General features: G+C 34.5%; 2 protein-coding genes across 2 annotated transcripts; one reads left to right on the top strand and one right to left on the bottom strand.

Annotated features, from left to right (window-relative positions):
• The first annotated feature begins 849 nt into the window (after nt 1-849).
• On the top strand, nt 850-7,074 carry LOC146164001 (thioredoxin reductase 1, cytoplasmic-like). Its single transcript, XM_083383013.1, has 16 exons — nt 850-1,022; nt 1,153-1,213; nt 1,321-1,430; nt 1,604-1,738; nt 2,381-2,552; nt 2,654-2,796; nt 2,953-3,068; nt 3,546-3,685; nt 3,742-3,811; nt 3,918-4,026; nt 4,097-4,170; nt 4,309-4,465; nt 4,854-4,961; nt 5,277-5,385; nt 6,374-6,495; nt 6,600-7,074. The coding sequence occupies exons 1-16, from the start codon at nt 924-926 to the stop codon at nt 6,666-6,668; spliced, it is 1,794 nt and encodes a 597-aa protein (XP_083239139.1). The 5' UTR covers nt 850-923; the 3' UTR covers nt 6,669-7,074.
• An 87-nt stretch (nt 7,075-7,161) lies between these two features.
• On the bottom strand, nt 7,162-18,435 carry LOC146164000 (actin-related protein 2/3 complex subunit 4-like). Its single transcript, XM_083381931.1, has 6 exons — nt 18,343-18,435; nt 18,164-18,271; nt 16,107-16,229; nt 15,461-15,556; nt 8,268-8,438; nt 7,162-7,855 (listed from the first exon to the last, which is right to left on the bottom strand). The coding sequence occupies exons 1-6, from the start codon at nt 18,343-18,345 to the stop codon at nt 7,850-7,852; spliced, it is 507 nt and encodes a 168-aa protein (XP_083238057.1). The 5' UTR covers nt 18,346-18,435; the 3' UTR covers nt 7,162-7,849.
• Nucleotides 18,436-19,536: the final 1,101 nt, after the last annotated feature.

Below are 19,536 nucleotides of genomic sequence, written 5' to 3'. Positions count from 1 at the left end.
GCTGCATTCTATTAATGGCCCTTCTTCTTGTGTTTATGCTTATATGCTTTGTATTAGTAGTCGGGAATACATGTAATAGGTGCCCTACACATCTGCCAGAAATGTATTCCTATTTTCGTAATTCTTGCAAACCAAATTGCAGAATAACATGCGTATGCACACAACCCTTGCAGATTGGTAAAACCTTTTTAAATATATAGATATTCATTTGTGAAACCGTACACATTGCGCAAGCAAGCAGAAAAACGAGGCATATTATTAGGACGTGAAAAACCGGCGATCTTGCTTAAATGACAATTCTGTTGTAATATCGAGACAACCATAGTCATAATTTGCACAATTTAATTTGGTAGTATAGACATATTATTATGGTAAACGCTGTATTAAAAAAATTAAACAAAACGCAAGGCCGTTTTCTGCTTATGTGCCTTGGAATTCTTGACCGCAAATACCGTGAGATCTCCGTCTGTAAACCAAAGCCCTGTGTCAATACAGAATATAATAGCTGGCGAAAAGAGGTTACCTAATGTCAACAGCAACACATGGATTCTGTCAATATAACGATAAATTCGTTTTATTTGCAAAGTCCTTTTTTAAGTGACGTAGTTAAGATTAAGAACATCTATAAAGTGTTAGTTTTGGTTTGTGGTTGAATACTATTGTGATAAAAAAATGTAAAAGTCTCCAAATTATATGAAGTCTAATATATTCGCCAAATGTTGAATCCAACGCAATTAATCAATCATGTTTTTTGTAATAATAAAAAGCAAATTAAATCCAACTGTTCTTGGTCAAGTCAAAACACTGTTTAAAATACAAGCACTATTTGTTTACTTGTATTATAGCTAGGAAATCATAATAGTTTTTTAATTAGTTGAATTAGTAACGAAAAGTACAAACACTGTTGCTTTCGCTAATTGAAAATGCCACCTTTGAATGATGTGAAAGCTACGGTGGAAAATTACATCAAGGACAATGTTGTAATGATATTCAGTAAAACAACATGCCAATTTTGTGCAAAGGTGCATATTATTTTATTACTTTATTCTTACAAACAAATAATTGTTATTACTATATTTAAATGTATTTATAAAGCATTTACCTAATTTGTTAAAGAAAAAGTAAACTTGTATTACCACAGTTACGTTTTAGGTGAAGGCATTATTTAATTCACTTGATGTGAATTTCTTTGCACTTGAATTAGACAGAGAAGGTAAGAGATAACAAACAATTATGATTTTTAATACATAATACATGTTTAAGGCTATTTTTTATTTTTAAATCAACTACGATTTTAATCAATTTAATTTAAAATATTAGAAGATGGATCAGCAATACAGGCTGCACTGGCTACCATGACTGGGCAAAAAACTGTTCCAAATGTTTTTATCAATGGTCAGCACCTTGGTGGAAGTGATGATACAATGAAGGTTTTTGTATTTGTATGCATTTGTGTAATTAAATAAGTTTTCATATTGTTACCAATTTTTAATACACTTTAAATATACATACCAGATATAAATAGGGGTATTTCAGGTTTAGTATAAGGTCTTCTTCAAAGATTAAAATAAAAAAGTAAGTAAATATCTTTCATTTATTGCAGGCACACAGTGAAGGAAGATTGCTTCAAATGATAAAAATGCCTCCAACAGCAGAGTATGATTATGACTTGGTTGTAATTGGTGGAGGATCTGGAGGTTTGGCAGCTTCCAAAAAAGCTGCTGAGTTTGGCAAAAAGGTAACACTAATTTGGTACCTTAACTAAGAATTTAGTGTTTGCTGATGACATATTCTGTGACTATGTATCTGTAAATGCAAAATGACCCTGTCGGCTAAATTATGCTAGTCACCAGTAGAAACATTGCAGGTAGATAAGGGTAAGTAAGGCTCTGGCTCTTAAGGCGAGTGCCAACGACTACCCAAGTCTTTTACACTTTCCCTTGTTATACACCAAACTCCTAAGAAGCAGGCCGCTAAAAATACCTGAAAAAATAACTCTAGACAGATTACTTTACTCCATTGATATTGTTCGTTTTGTATATACACAAATCTCAGTACACTTGATAACGTAAAACAGTGATTTAAAACCATTAGTATATTTAGCTGTATCCAGTAGAATGGCATAGAGTAGAGTTCCTGCGAAGTGCCACCATCGCTCGCTTGGGTGTTGGTCCCATGTCAGTGGACCCGGTCACATGTACTCTATTGTCATGCTGGGTTAGGTAGTGGAGTTAGGTTACAAAGAATCACTGTTAATCTGTGTTTGGCATTTCTTATTTCTTTTTGTGTTTTGTTGTCTATAATATGAATCTTGTCATTTTTCAAGACTTTTTTGTTATCATTAATAATATGTTATTGGTTAACTTGTCATATTTCACAGGTCGCTGTGTTGGATTTTGTGAAGCCAACACCCAAAGGAACATCATGGGGTCTTGGTGGAACTTGTGTAAATGTTGGCTGCATTCCAAAGAAACTAATGCACCAAGCAGCTTTGCTTGGCAAAAGTATTAAGGATGCAAAAGCTTACGGATGGGATGTCAATACAGACTCGGGTATATTGAATAGTATTTGTTTTTGAATGTAATTACTTATCTTTAAATCACCTTGGAAACATAATGTTACACGGTATCTTAATACATTTTTTTTGCTTTAGTAAAACTTGTTTGGGCAAATATGGTTGAAGCAGTTCAAAATTACATTGGATCTTTAAACTGGGGTTACCGTGTTCAATTGCGTAACAAAAATGTCACCTACATAAATTCTTATGCAGTGTTTGAAGATGAACACTCCATCTTGGTAAGGCCAATAAATAGATTATGATTAATAGTTCTAATAAAACAACATTTCAATTATAATGTGGTGGGCATATTCCTATTTAAGGAATTATTTATTTTAAAATTTAGATATTAGGTTACCGGTTGCGTTAGTTATTCATAAAACTTGTTTCTCCAGGCAACCAACAGGCGTGGTAAAGAACAGCGAATTACTGCTGACAAATTTGTGATTGCAGTTGGCGAAAGACCAAGGTATCCAGACATACCAGGAGCAAAAGAGCTCTGTATTACAAGGTACATTTAGACTACGTTTTTATTCGTTGCATTATGCATGAGAGATTTCGCCACCAACATAATTGAAAAGTCAAATGTATAAAACTTAAAATACAAAATTTAAATTGCAAATTTAACTGATTTATGCCTAAATACTATGTATTCTCTTTACATTATTGACCTTCGAATGAGTGTAGAGAGTTAGTATAGTTTAAAGATGAAGTTCTAATAGAAAAAATCTTTATTACAGTTAAATACTACATGATTTGTGGTCAGTAGAAAAGGGTTTCAATAATATTTGGGTTTATACATTTTAGCCATATAATTAAAAAAAAATTAGTAATAAGTTGGATAGTCTGCATCCATAACAGCTAAAGTTTTGCTAAATGAAGTTATGTGTTAAAATAGTTATCCTCTTATGAATTACATCATAATCATCACACGCTAAAGTGATTGCATTCTTTAATTTATTTAACAATTATTTGTTTAACTTCTTAGTGATGACCTTTTTTCTCTGGCATATTGCCCTGGCAAGACTTTGGTCATTGGAGCATCATATGTTGCATTAGAGTGTGCTGGTTTTCTTAAAGGTGTTGGCCTTGATGTCACAGTCATGGTCAGATCAATTTTATTGCGAGGTAAGTTGAACAACAATGCTTGTTGTAAGCCTGTACATACTTATTTGTTTATTTAGGATTTGATCAACAAATTGCTGAGAAAATTGGTACATACGTGGCAGAGGAAGGGGTGGAATTCCTTAGAAAGTAGGATTAAAAAATCTCATATTTTACAAAAGACATTTGAAATATTTATGCAATTCTTTTAATTGAAAAAAATTACACTTATATTCTGCTAAAACTCCTATTATAGACATGTCCCAGTAAAAGTTGAAAGAGTGGAAGAGGGTGAGCCAGGACTCCTAAGAGTGACTGGAAAAAGTACAGAAACTGGAAATGAGATTGTTGGTGAATACAACACAGTACGTTTGAATGTTTTTGTTTTGTGAAAGGTCAAACTTTTAGCACGCGTCTGAATGTACTGATTTTCAGGTCATTTTTGCAATTGGACGTGAGTCTGCCACCAACACAATTGGACTTGACAAAGTCAACATTGTTGCTGGAAAGTAAATTCCCTTTCCCTACTTTTTATTGTGTCTGATGGTTTGTTTGTGAACAGTGTTTGTTGTAAAACTGCCAATAGTATTTTTATCTTTTTCGATTCACTTGTTATACAGCGCTTATTTTCTTGTTTACACTTTAAGAAATGGCAAGATTGCTGTAAATGCGATTGAACAGACCAGCACCCCAAACATCTTTTGCATTGGTGATAATGCTGAGGGAAAACCGGAACTTACGCCTTCAGCCATTCAAGCCGGGAGGTTACTTTCTGGTAGATTGTTTGGCAACTCCAGTACTCTAGTGAGCTGGCTTAATGTTTTTATTTTGGTTGATTTAAATTACTATCTTATAAATTTGGGTGTTCACTGTCCCCCTGAAATGTCATTCAAATTAAGACAAAGCTTAAGCCTTATGATTGCGGATTAGAAGACATTGAGGCCTTCTAAATAGAATTCGGAGCATAAAACTTGAAAATTATATTTTATTATTTTTGATTAAATAGTCTTTCTGACTCAATTAGGATACATTTAAACAGTTCTAACAAGGCAAATATGAAAAAACACTTGGAATTGCTATTATTAGTTCAAGTGCATCTTGTGTTCCACTTTGCTGATTAGTTCGGTGGGGGTTAGGTTTGTTCTAAACTGTTTTTTTTTATGAATTTTAGCCAAAAAAATTATTTTTTTAGTGTGACTACTATGCTGTCCCTACAACAGTATTCACACCTTTGGAATACAGCTGCTGTGGTTTATCAGAAGAAGATGCAATCTCTAAACATGGTGATGAAAACATTGAGGTTGGTCTTTTACATCAATCAAAGAATATGTTTTATTGTGTGACCTAATTACCCACTGTAATATACTTTAGTAGACTTTGTTGTCTGAGTCAAAATCAGTCATTTATAAGTTCTATTTATTAATAGAGAAATATATTTCGCCAATCCTGATGATGCCGGATAGGCGAAATATATATATCATTTGAAGTCATTGCCGTGATTAGCGTGCTTTAGGGCAAGAAGATATCTTCTTTTTTATATATTCAGTTTGAATTACCCACTGTGTCACAATTTTACATTTAGTCATTCATAGAATTAGTTGAAATGTTTTAATAGATATACCACAGTAACATGTGGCCTTTGGAATGGTCGGTGCCTGGTCACGACTCTAATACTTGTTACCTGAAGGTCCTGACGAACAAACTGGACAATGAACGCATTATTGGTGAGTAATATGGTGCAAGTTGTTTGTTATTGCATTTGAGTAAAATCCCATCGAAACCAAGAGTCAAATATGTTTAAAAAGTTTTTTACATTTGTCATGAATAGGTTAATGACTTTGGTGACATTATAATGGACCACAACTATTCCATCTTATTAAATGCTAATTCTCTACTGTAGTGTACAACATTGGTACTTCACCAGTAACCTCATAAGGCTCTAATTAAAATATTCAATAGAAATTACGACAGGCTAGTTTAGTTATCTGCAAACTGTGGCCCTTTGAGGCATTTTCATGTTGTTGTAGGCCGTGTGATAGTCGTGTACCATACTTTCATTGTACTGTATTTAACAAATAGTGTGAGTTAGCCTCATTTATGCATCATAGGGCCACCAGACTCATGCCCCCCTCAAGGTATACTTTTAAGTCCAGTTTAACCATGTAACTCATTTTTAATTAAATCATCCATATTTTATGTTTTTATTTGTTTTAAGAAATCACTTCAGCCCAAAGGTTCACTATAGCATATTGCGTGTGATTTGAATCTCTCTTTTGTACTCCCTTTATTTGACCTTTTGCTAATTTAGAACAAATATACTAAATTTCCATGCTATGTACAATTTTCCAGTTTTCAGCTGTATATTCACACAAGAGTTCGCTTAAAAACAACAGGAATCTTTATGATTACTTGTTTTATGATATAAGTTTGTTTTGTCATTCTAAAAATTCCTGCACCTGTTATCATAGCATAGAGTGGGCCGTCAAAATCTCTTGAAAGTGCTTTTGGGCCACAACACAAAAGTTTGCCGACCACTAGGCTAGTGCAAGAACCACTGTTATAGCAGTAAGCTATCTAAAGAAAAGTAAGAATGTTTCGGTTAAACAAAACACCTTAAAGAAAACAATGACCATTGAATTTTAGGAGCTACCTGCTAGGTAAATGTTTATTTTATTGCAAAAAATATAAAAGCTACTGCGTTTCTGTTGTTAGGTTTGCATTTCCTCGGACCAAATGCTGGCGAAGTTATGCAGGGATTTTCTGCAGCTATGAAATGTGGAATTACTAAAGACCAGCTCGATGCCACAATAGGAATTCATCCAACAAATGCAGAGGTTTGTTGCCAGTAGCGTAATTTAAACATTTGATCAAAGTGTGTTAACATACATTGTTTAATTGGTTTTAATATGTTAAAAATGGGTATTTTGTTCTATTTTAGTTATTTACAACCCTCGACGTAACAAAGCGCTCCGGTGGTGATATCGGACAATCTGGTTGCTGAGGTTAAGTACCTGCTGCCCAAAAGGCCAAGCTATAATCCAAGCCCAATGGGTAAATGATAATGGCTAGGCTTGGGCAGCAGGTCATGTTTTCTGCACTGTCTTGACATTGCATCAAAAATAAGCATTGTGAATTTTACTTTCTGCGGAAACAATATTACACAATCTTATTTATTTGATTCTATGAAGACTGTATCATAAACCACCTTTGGTTGGTGCAGTTTGAAATGCTATGTTTGTTCAGTGCTACTTTTTGTGCTATGCTTTGACCTATTTATTATAAGAAGTCCTGTGTGTTATTGCCCTATTTTCTGATTTAAGTTCCAAGCATATACTGTTGAATAATTTACATTTGTTGCAAATCGTGTGTAGACAGAAAAAGTATTTTGTTCACGTAATAAAACACACTACTGCAAATCACTTTTTAGAGTATGATATTTAACACAAGCTAGGTTTAGCTGACAAGCACTTTTATTGACTTTATTGGGAAAATTTCCCCTTATGTTTTTTATTTTATTTAGATACTTATAATCGGAAGACATATTTTATATTAGAATTCACAAATATAATAAGCATGTTAAACAGCAATTTCCCTGTTCTCTGATTTAACTTCTTTGCAATTAATGTTTAATCGACAATAAAACATTTCACACAACACATTTTCATATACATTTTAATCAACTCTTTAAAAAGATACAATGTCATATAATTCATACAATCAAGCCAAGCATGATGATTGAATGTTTTTGAAGCATTTACTGCATACAGTAAATTCTTATATCAATGATAACATAATTTATATTGTTTGGCGTCCACAACTAAGTGCATTTATGTTTCTCAATAATGTTCTTAAAAAACATGATTTATTTAGGCCAAACAGTGCAAAAATTAAAACTTTGCAATAGGTGATACGATTAAACACAATTGTAGTTCTGTTTTTTTAAATAACATTTTGGTCAATATAACAATGCAAGTATAACTTTGTCATTATAAAATAAACACAATTGTGCACCTAAAACAACATAGGTTGCTTAAAAATTAGATTTGTTAAAGGTGACCTAAGTAAGGGCAAAAACTTCCAATGCACATTGGCAAAAGAATCTAGTTGAGCAATAGCAACGTAGACAGGATAGTGACAAATCTCAGTGGTTGACTTTCCGAATAAAATAATCCCAAATATTTTTCCAACTCAGAACTGTAAAACAAACCACAGACTGGTTATTTTTCTCTCTAGTTACATTCAGAATTTGAAATTAGTCAAAATTAACATTTAAAATTAATATAAATTTATCAAAATGTTACATGGTTGTACGCCCTCGTATACAGTGGTAGATTTCAACCAATTTGCAAAATAGGTTTCTTGGGGTAAATCAAATATCCTAATATACCAACTTCGGGTAGGGTTACCATTTATAGGTAGTTTTACCAAAGGGGCCAACCTGCATTAGGCATAGCAAAAATTTTTCTTTTTAATTAGCCAATATTTCAAATACATATTTTTTTGACTATTTTAAGGAAATATTTGCAAGGCTCAAGGTGCCACTTCGAGCCAAGTTGTGCTATTTGTATTCACGAACTCTACAAAGCTAACCAGATTTATGTCTTACCCGCTTTAAAAATTCTTCAGCACAAATTCTTGCCCTTGCGTTTACAGACAGCTTCATTTCGCTGATTTCCTTGTCAATCTCCTCCATAAAGTTGATAACAAAGTCAACCAACTTGTGCTTGAGCATCTGCTCCGTGTGTTTGTTGGTAATTAGGAAGCTGATGTCATACTCCTTTAAACATACAGTAAAATCAGTTTAAATGTGGTAAAATATTTATAACAGATAGCTATACAACATATATACTTAATCCAGTAGTTCCCAACCATTTAGCACAGACGTGGGCAACATACGACCTGCAACGGGATTTTAAACGCCCGCAGACTCTCATGTTTCCTGATAATGTGGCCCGCGGCCACAGTCTGCCCCAAACCCCCACTACTTGCTTATGACATTACATAATAGTTCTCGTTTTCTTTTGTGTTTCTAGGTTCAAATTAGATTTGGAATTAATATTTTCCCATGGATTTTACCAAGAAACGTAAGGTTAAAGAGGAGTGTCGCTAATTGGGGCTCTTTCGGTTTGATACGTAGAAAGTAAAGCCAAAAATTAAAATCTACAAATATCGCATATCGCAACTAATATTATTTGGGTTAGGGACTGGGGTCTGGGTTTACGTTCGAGTTTGGGTGGGTAATTATATTTATTAATAATAATGCTTGAGCCACCCAAACTCAAACGCTAACACGCACCTAATAATATACGTTCCGGTGCGGTATTTGTAGATTGTTATTTTTTTTGTGTTACTTTCTACGTATCAAAACGAAAGCGAATTTAACAAAAATTTTTTAAGGATTGGATGCCCAAATACTTTTTCACTCAAGTCGGCAAGAAAGCAGTATGTTTGCTGTGCAATGAAAATCTGGCGGGTTTAAAGAGTAGAACATTAGCCGCCATTATGTATAGGTGAATAAATACACGATTTTTGTATCCATTTAGGAATCCGGCCCGCCAAGTACTTCATTTTCCCATATCTGGCCCACTGATTGGAGAAGTTGCCCGCCCCTGATTTAGCAGATTTTTTAACGCTCACAACGCCCCCTAGAACTTTTTAACCCACAGGGGGCGCCACACAAGTTGTGAAACACTAATTTAATCTATACAGGTTCCTTATAAAGTTCTGTTAACCAAGTTGGCCAATTTGGCTTTACAGAAAACAGAGTTATTTCTGGGACCGCGAAGCACCTGACAAAAAATCAACAGGACGCTCCTGATGAGGAAAACTTTTTGTGCAATAAAATTTTCAGGCAACTTACTTTTCAAAACAAAGCTGAATATAGTTGTTCATTAAAGTTATTGTACGCTTCGAGTTGAATTGTCCATTGTGACGTCATAGTGTTGCGTTGTTCTAGTGAGAATTAGGATTTTACAGCTTGCTGAGCCTGCCACTGTGGGCTGTGCGGTCACGGTTTTAAAACTGTTTGTGATTACTTCACTCAAATAAAGTGATTCGTTAGAATTTAACATAGAGCTGATAGAAAAGAAGCAAGTGCATCCGTCCCATTGATAGCATTAAAAAACACAATGTTATTTTGTGTATATTTTAAAGGACCGTGAGCAATTAAAAAAAATGCTGGGGGACCGTTGCGTAATTTTTTTTAAAAAGTTTGAGAACCACTGAATTAAACTGACCAAAAAACATTTTTTCTACAATGGGAAATGTATCTCATTCTGGTCAAGAAATTCAGGCCTGTGACAGTGCGCCGCGGCTCAAAAGTGGACCTTTAATTTTCACTTTATTTCTAACTGAGAATGCTTCAACTTAGATGTATTTTTCACGCTGATTCCGAACATACCTTTAGTTTTTCTCTAACACATCACATTTTTAAGATATCACCAATTTTAAATTTTCCGAAAAAAGCGCTTTAAAAACAACACACAGCTGGGATACATGGCCTTAAAAATGTTTGACATATAATTTTTTTATACACAACTCTATTCACCACAATAGTTCTTCTATGATGTAATTTTCAACTATTCCCCTATATAAAATCCTTGGTGACAGGATTTCATAGCTTAAAATATCGTTTTTTTTTCGTCAGTAACTGAACCAAGGTTTTCTGGAAATAAGTTCAACTAAGTGTGCATCTGAGTGGCATGCATAACCCATCTAAATGCCAAGCTAAGCAGATTATCAACACCAACCGGAAAATAATGCAATTTGCATTTTCTAAAATGTTAGCACACAGTCACTAAATGCCAGCCAAGCGCATAATTCCACCTTTTGACATTGTGCATCCTTTGGAATTTTACTAATATTTTGTTCCATTAAGATTCCTGCTAAGCTTAGTAGTGAAAACTATTTGTAGAGGAATGCTTAACATAGAAACCCACTTTTCTATTCCTATAGCAAAAAGATTTTCTAAGGGGTGTAATTTTGTGATTTTAGCCTCTTACAGTTCCTTATAGGCTTATAGTATCTTTGTGATGCAGTTGGTAGCACGGCTGTTATACCAAAAAGAACCATCTACTGTTTTATTTCTGTTGTCTTATTACTACATCAATCTCAAGCAACTTGTTGTGTATTAATCCTAATACAAGCAGTTATGATTTTGATTTTAAAAACATGCATCTACAGCAAGGCTGTTTAAATCTGTCTGGAAAACATAATTGGTTTTGAACTTATGTTTTGTTCTTATTAACTCCATTCACCAACATCATAAACGTTATCTGGGACAATTCAAGACTTCCATGAGGAGGAAGTGAAACTCGCATTGGGGCATTGTGTGGTACAGGTCTTCTTGCTAAATCTAACAGCTTAAGTACAATTGTCCAACTTATATCTGAAGTGATTTATTGCTTGTTTTTGTTCTGCTGTAGTGCTATGATAACTTGTTCAAACAGCATTTATACTCAGCTCAGAAAGTGATTTTACATCTGGAAATTAACTACTTAATTACAAAAAACATTAATTAACGATCTTTCCTATACTATTTTTTTTTGTTATAGTTGGATAAGGTCACAGTTAGCAATGTGCCTGTATCAATAATACAGCAAAACATTAAAAAAATAAAATGCAAATATTTCAAAAACTTGATGTGCTAGAAAAAAAAGGGCATTTTCAGAATTAGCGCCAAAAACTCATAAAGAATCAATCTATCACATACCCGTTTTTGTTGACCAGTGTAATGGACTGTGTGACACCTGTACATTCATTGCACTGTATTTTAAGTTAGTTTGGCTAAGAGTGTTTATTTTAGCTCATTGTTGCATAACTAGGCCATCAGGCCAAAGGCCCATGAACTATACTTTAGCCAAGTTCAGGAATATAAATACAAATTATTTTTGGTTTTTGTGCAAACTTTTTTCGATTTCGGAAAATCTATTTAGGCCAAAAGCTCTACGCATTATATGGTATGTTGCGCCATGTGACTCATATACTATACAAAGTCCAATTTGTCTTAGACTATAAATGCTAATATTTCCAGCACTACTTGAATCTCTTATATGTGGATCATGGGTCATGTATCCTTTCAATAGAAGAAAGACAATTTAAAACAAATAAATGCGATTTTTTCGCTACCCGCAATTAGAATAACATTCAGCTGAATATTTGAGCACGAGTTCACTTTAAGAACAACATGTGCTTTTAAAAGGGTTGTTTTGTGATTTGAGTTTTTAATAATCTTGATTTTAACTTTTTTAAAGAATTCAAATATGAACTGGTAGGGTTTACCTGATGCAAACACATGCGGTAATAACAAAGTGTTTGTAATAGCAAAGTAAATTTCATTTATAAGTTGCTACCAGGCATGGTAATATAAATCAAAAACAGCTCCTCTGGTAATTTTAATTGTAAACCAATGTTTCGGCAACCTATGCAAGCCGCCTTTGTCAGGGAAAAAAAATTATTGTATGAGCGTTCAGTGTCATTCACCCTGACGAAGGCGGCTTGCATAGGTTGCCGAAGCGTTGGTTTAAAATTAAAATTACCAGAGGAGCTGTTTTTGATTTATAGATTTATTTTGTTTAGAATAAATGCATGTATATAATGAATCGCGTTTGTCATAAAAGGAAATATGATAGGTTACATCAGTGGTTCTCAAACTGTGCGTCGCGACGCCCTGGTGCGTCGTTTTATTTTCCCAAGGGCGTCACAGAATAGTTCCGTTTCGTGGTTGAACTCAGTTTATATAATAAAATGAGGTTAAACAAAAATTGTTCTCTAAGTGCTGTTAATAGATTTAAATTAACTGTTAAGAAGTTTTAATTCCTGACACGTTTATTATGCATTGTTACGCAACAACAGCCTTTTATACAGCATTAACATTGTGTAATTTTAAGTTAGCCTACTTAGACAAAAAAGTGGATGTCAACAGAAAAGTAATGTTGCAAGCTAAGCGTAAATCTACAAATAAAGATGACTGTCCTAAGTAGAAATCTCGCAAGTACATGGACAGTTATTTAGATTTTGGTTTCACCTTTGTCTTGCAGGATAATGAGGAAAGACCTCAGTGTGTTATATGCAGCAAGTGTTGGCCAGTGAGAGCGTGTTACCTAATAAGCTTAAACGTCATTTAACAACATCACATCCGCAGTTTGTAGGCAAGCCCAGGCATTTTTTTGCTCGAAAATTAAATGATTTAAAAAGGCAAGTGTCCGCTATTTCAAAATTTACGCAGCTCCCATCAAAGGCTTTATTAGCGTCCTATCAAGTTTTGCACAGAATTGCGAAGTGTAAAAAGCCTCATACCATTGCTGAGGAACTAATGCTGCCTGCCGCAATCGATCTTGCAAATACGATGATAGGAGAAGAAGCTGGAGAAAAGTTAAAGTTGGTACCCCTATCAAATGATACCATGTGTCGCCGGGTTGATGACATGGCAGAGGATATTCGCGATCAACTGATTGAACAAATGAAGCTGACAGAATTTGGTCTGCAATTAGATGAGGCAACGGATAGCAGTCGAGATGCACACTTAATTTGTTATGTTCGATTTGTCGACTTCTCTAAAGGAAAATTAGTAGAAGAGCTGCTATTTTGCAAACCTATTGAACTTAGATGTCAAGGAATTGATCTCTTCAGTATAATCGACAATTATATTTTAACAAACAACTTAGATTGGAAAAAGTGTATCAGTATATGTACAGATGGTGCCAAAGCAATGTCTGGTAGCTGTTGTGGTCTGCGAAGTTTAATACAAAAACGTGCACCCATGGCTAAGTGGACCCACTGCATGATTCACCGCGAGGCGTTAGTTGCTCGTGAACTGAGTCCTGAACTTGGCGACACAGTTGCAGTTGTCATCAAAGTTATTAACTTCATTAAAACACGCCCACTGAAGTCGAGAGTTTTCGAAAAACTTTGTGGAGAAATGAATGCAGAGCATCGGAGTTTGCTATTTTATTGTTCATCCAGGCTTTCGCTTGGAAAATCCTTCGAACGCTTCTACGAATTGGTGGATGAACTTCAGGCTTTTTTGCAGCAAGAAAATAATCCACCTGCAGATTGTTTAGCTAACAACGATTTTTTATTGAAATTGGCTTACTTGTGTGATATCTTCGCCAAACTGAATAAGCTGAACATTTCTAGGATAAAAATATGCTTGACGTTTCAGATAAAATTGCTGCATTCGTTAAAAAGCTGCTATTGTGGAAAGAAGATATAATAAACCTGTCTGGAAGCTCTCAATACTTTATTTTCTTGTCCAATTTGCTTGAAAATAAAAGTATGACACTGCCTTCAAATTTGCGAAGCATATTTGGGCAACATTTGTCCAAGCTTGAGTTAAAATTTGCAAAATACTTCCTCGAAAATTTATCGAACTACGAATGGGTTCGTGACCCTTTTGCCTAACCTACTCCGTCGTCTTTTACTCCACAAGAAGAAAAAGCCTACATTGACCTTTCCTGTGACAATTCCCTGAAAAAATCTGTCAAATTTTATGGATTTCAATAAATGCGGATTATCCAGCTTTGGTACAGAAAGCACTACGAATTATTATCCCATTCGCCACATCGTATTTATGTGAAGCAGGGTTTTCTGCCTTGGCGGTGATAAAAAGCAAATATCGATCACGAATTAACACAGAAAGAGAAATGCGGGTGGCAATTTCAAAAATTCTCCCAAGATTCAATGAACTTTGTACAAACAAGCAAGCCCACACGTCACATTAAATCATATGCATTTCTTTTTGGTGTTGTATCAATAAACCAACTTAAATAAAAAGTTTTTGCATTAACTTTTATTTGCGGTGCGTCACAAGTCCAGAAAACTTTTCCAAAGGCGTCGCAACAAAAAAAGTTTGAGAACCACTGGGTTACATTATGCACGGATCTATAATGTAGCTTGATAATAAATTGCAAAGCCCAAATGTTGAGTAGATCGACATCATCTTGGTTATTAAGTTGTTTCGATACGCGCTTGTATCATCTTCAGTTAATGTAAAAGACTAGTTGGGGTATACCGCAGTCGTACGCTACTTAAAAATTCAGAAGAACCAAATCCCTTGTTTCCAGTGGACCCTGGTGATGATTTAGAAAATTCAGATAGTGACAAAAGTTGTGACAAGGAGTAAAAATATTTTTTTACTGAAGCATTTACTTGCTGTTAAATTTCGGTAATAAACTTGGTAGCTTAACTTAGTGGATGTTGTAAACGGTAAAAATTACTACAATACTGCAATAGTATTGCTGGCAAGATAGGATGGTTTTGCAAAAATTCTTATTGATTGTCAAATAATATATGTTTTTGTTTTACAAACCATTGCACTTGAGCCAAAACGATCTTATATTTCTTGAAAGTTAAAATCAAGGTTTATTATTAACTTCTATTGCACCTTGATAGTGTGTATAGTATTTGGCCTATTTGACGAGTATCTGACCGGTCAATTGACCGTATTTTATTTGACTGGTCAAATGCTCAACCCTAGTTTCATGACATCACCCTATGACACAACTTTTTATCATTTTCATGCACTACCAAACAAAAATCCTGGATCTGCCCCTAAGGTCAAAGTAATTTCACATAGTGGGTATTTTGGGCCGTGGCAAAAAAAGTGTGCAGACCACTGGTCGATGGGAACATAATGCTACAACAAATTTCCCAAGTGGCCTAGCACAGTGGAATTAAGCTTATCTAAATAAATCACTCAAAATAAAAATATGCTGTCACTAGTGCTACAATAACATTAATTGTGTAACTTAAGGTTAGCCTATAGTTATATGTTGGGATTTCATTGCAAAGAAAAGTTACCGGATAAGGTTTTCTCCTTAGGATAACGAAGTTCTCTGCTCGCATCATCATAAATCTCATGAATTTTTGACACAAAATGATCTCAATTTCATCAGCCTGAAACAAACCAAGCATGTTTAGTTAAAAAAGTTGATCTAATACAGTTTTACCATTTTTAAAACTTATTGTTTTTATTATAAATTTTATAACATGATTACAATAAACTGGTATATTTTATTCCTTTAGACTTACAACATTACTATAACAACAACAAAATTATGTTTCAAATTGCTTTATGTTCAGTGATTTCAATTTTTTGTTTTTTAATTTTATGATACAATGGTTGATGATGCGTAACTATTCAGAGTTATTACACTAAATAGTAGGCACCTTACAAAAGTTGCTTTCACCAGGTAAAATTTGGTTTGTGAAACAATAATTAACAGTGTTGTAAACATGTCATTTTTTGAAAAATGCAACATATAGCAAGAAAATTGTTTTATATGCAAATATTAAGTTAAGAGCCCAAATTTACAAAATAATTGCCTAATGTAAACACAAGTCATTGGTCCAAAAGACCTAAGTCAAGTCAAGTCATTACAACACGGATAAAATTACCAGATTATGTTATCTAGTGCAAGTGCACAACATACATCATATTCCAAACCTGTTTTACTGCGATGCTTATACGAAGGGAGTTAATTGATGATTCAATTAAAACCTTTTCTTTTTCATTTCTTGCAACCACAACTGGGGTTAAGAGCAGCTCTTTGCTGGTTTTCACCTCAACCTGCAAATTTAAAATAGTTTTTAGACGCCAGTTATTATCAACTTAGCCTTCAAGATAAATTAGTTTACTGCTAGTAAATAAAGTTATATTTAGCAAATAAGAAAAAAATAAGTAGTTTAGCCTTGGTTTATTAATTACCAAGGTTCAGTGATGTCATAAAGAATTTATTTTTTTTAAAACAGTGATAGAACCAGGAAGGGGACTTCCTAAAATGAAAAAAAAAGTTACACCTTATATGTCAGCGGTTCTTAACCGGGCGCCAAGGACTTCTAAGGTGGGCGCGAGCTCGATTTCAATATTTTAACTTTTTGCAGTGATTTTAATGGTTTTGTTAGGGTTAGGCATAATTCCTACATACAAACTCTGTTTTTTGCCAACTTTAACATTAAAACTGCAAAAATTAGCTATCGCCCTTTCGGACTATTTTTCATACATATTTTATATATGATAACAGGCTATAGCAACAGGGGGAGTCGAACTTTTTTTGCGCGAAACTATATTGTTTTTGCAATATTGCCGTTGTATTGTGTGTCGTTACATTTTTTGAAACACGATAACGCAATGTTTAATATTTGCGCTTGACATTTTTTGCGCGTTCGACATTATAACTCTTACAACTGTGGAGTAAATGCCCTCGCAACACGTTTGTGAAAATCAGCTCGATAAAATCAAGGTGTCGAGCTCGCGCAATTTGTTGAGTCCCCAATGCGAAACGCCTCTTCGGTTGCAGTTTAGCCAATTCGACCAAATAAAACTCAAAATTTTTCGCGCGTTGCGCGACCAACAACCCCCTTCACTATTTTCCTGTTTTCTCAGTGATATTTAATTGCAAAATGTCAAAATATCTTCATAGGGGGGCGCGGCTGAAAAAAGGTTAAGAACCACTGTTATATGTGTATAAAACCTTGACTGCACCACTTCACACCTAAAAATTTGGCACTGCACACTCCAAAACTAAAAACAGTCAGTTGATGCGAATTGGATCCCTAGAATAAAAAAATGACCAAAATCTAATGCCGCTGTACACTCAGCTGCGTATTTCATAAAAATTGTCGTAATATTAAATCCGCCATGCAAATTTGGGTCAGCAAATATGAATACCCTAAGTTAAACATATAAATTCAGAAATTATTTATTCAAAGCCATGCAAATCATAACAGTAACTTATCAAAGCCGCGCAATTTCAAGCTATCTTACATCTTCATGCGCCAATACGCATTCCAGATTGGAAACTTTGGATTTTGTACGGGGGAGACGATTTTGCAGCTTAAAATTGCGCGGCTGTAATAACATTTCTGCCCGAATTTGCGCGGCTGTAGTAACGTTATTTGTAAAATTTGCACGGCTGAAAATGGGAGTACTATACTGAAAATCGTTAGCGTGACGTTAGTTTTGCGCGTTTGAACGAATTTTCGTAGCTGACCGCATTTTACGTTGGTTTTACATGAAATGCGCGCATGTGACCACGGCTGAGTGGGAAACTCCGCGGGGAAAAAATTCCCCGCGCAGGCCATACTTTCCAACCTGGTACGCATTCATGGCAGAGCCAGGTTGGAAAGGCCTCGGATAAATCCCCCGGGCATAACCGCACATTTCATGTAAAATCAACATAAAGTGTGGCCAGCTTTTCGTCATGCTAACGGTTTTCAGTATAGTACTCCATTTTTAGCTGTGCAAATATTACTTATGTTATTAAAGCCGCGCCAATTTGTGCGGAAATGTTAGTACAGCCGCACAATTTTAAACTGCAAAATCGTCTCCTGAACGCAAAATATAAAGTTTCCAATCTGGTGGCAATGAGATGTTTTTAAAGCAATTTGTGTGCATTTTTTTTTGGTGCTGCACACCCAAGAGCTGGGCGTAAAGTGCCATGAAATACAAACTAAAAAAACTCAAATTCATTTTAAAATTGCGAATTTAAAGAAAATTCTTACCTCTGGTTTTACGTGGCGTTCAACAACTTGTGAATTGAAGTTTTCCAAACACATCGCCGCATTAAGGGTAGCTCTTACAGCATTAAGGTACGGACGTAGGGTGGTAGACTGCATCAAAACAATGACTTATTATCAAATTTTATTTAAAAAATCGAACTTAGAGTTTAATAAAAACTTACCATTTTGAAATATAACTTTTGCTTAAGGCTATGCAAAGTAATTATTATCTTATCTATTTCCGTCTTTGGATGAACAAACACCAACAACACACCTGCAGAATAAAAACTTTAACATAAAGATTCCTGCGTATTGAATAACAATGTACATACAACTACAATTTTTTCCTAAATGTGTATAATTCATATATATTAATCACAATATTTCTTATTGGGTGCAACGGAAGACTCGAAATATTTCAGTATTGGATTAAATCTATTAAATCGACCTTAACAAGATTTATTATAAGTTTTAACTAACAAAGTTGATAGACGACATACAGTAATGTATTTATGTTAAACAGACCTGGAAAAATACCAAACGCCTATTCAAAAATTAAAAAATGATAAAAAAGAGCAAACTATAGGGTTATAAGTACGACTTCGTAATATTCTTTATGTTTTTTATTTGAAAAATACCTTATCAGGAAATAGCTGTCAGATACGGTTCATTAGTTTCCTTCTGCAACTGAGAGAGATGCAAAGCTAGTGACCCGTATCATAGTTGTAAAATAAAGGTGGTTGGCACGTTGATTTAGGTTATTATTACTTTAAAGTTATATTGAGTTATCAGTACATCGTAAACAAAGTTTCAAACCGCAAACAGATTTAAAGCGTCGGGAACCATGTTTTTGTCAGTCATATAAAAATGTATTTTAGACGAGTCGATACTCTTCGACGTCACAACTCACAACAACAAAATGCATTGGCGCATCTGGGAGGAATACTTATTGCAGTGCTATGTTCATACATAGTAACATAACTGTGCAGTCAGTGTGCATTCAATGACAATTTTCGCTGGGATGTGGGGTGTGCAATGGAAAATTTCCAGGTGATCAATCCGGGTGTTGTCTATATCAAGGTAATTTTTTATAACGAAGCAAAAATTCGTGCACAACACAGTAAAACGGAAGAACTCTTAGGTTTTTATTCCTACAGAACAAAGACTGTTTATGTTTTGTTATATTTTTTAAAATCTGTATGAATTCCTATTTACACAATTCCACTTGGACATTTGCATAGGGACAATGGCCCTCAATGTGGAAAATCTAATACTTGACATGCTTGATAAGGCTATATCTGCTATGAAAAGTATGGCAAATAAACCCGCAATTTTTTTCAACACATTAAACCTGCACCCCTAAACAATGAATATGC

Source organism: Ascidiella aspersa, chromosome 2 (genome assembly GCF_963924565.1).
Source record: "Ascidiella aspersa chromosome 2, kaAscAspe10.2, whole genome shotgun sequence".
Taxonomy (NCBI): domain Eukaryota; kingdom Metazoa; phylum Chordata; class Ascidiacea; order Phlebobranchia; family Ascidiidae; genus Ascidiella; species Ascidiella aspersa.
This window is presented reverse-complemented; position numbering and strand designations above follow the sequence as displayed.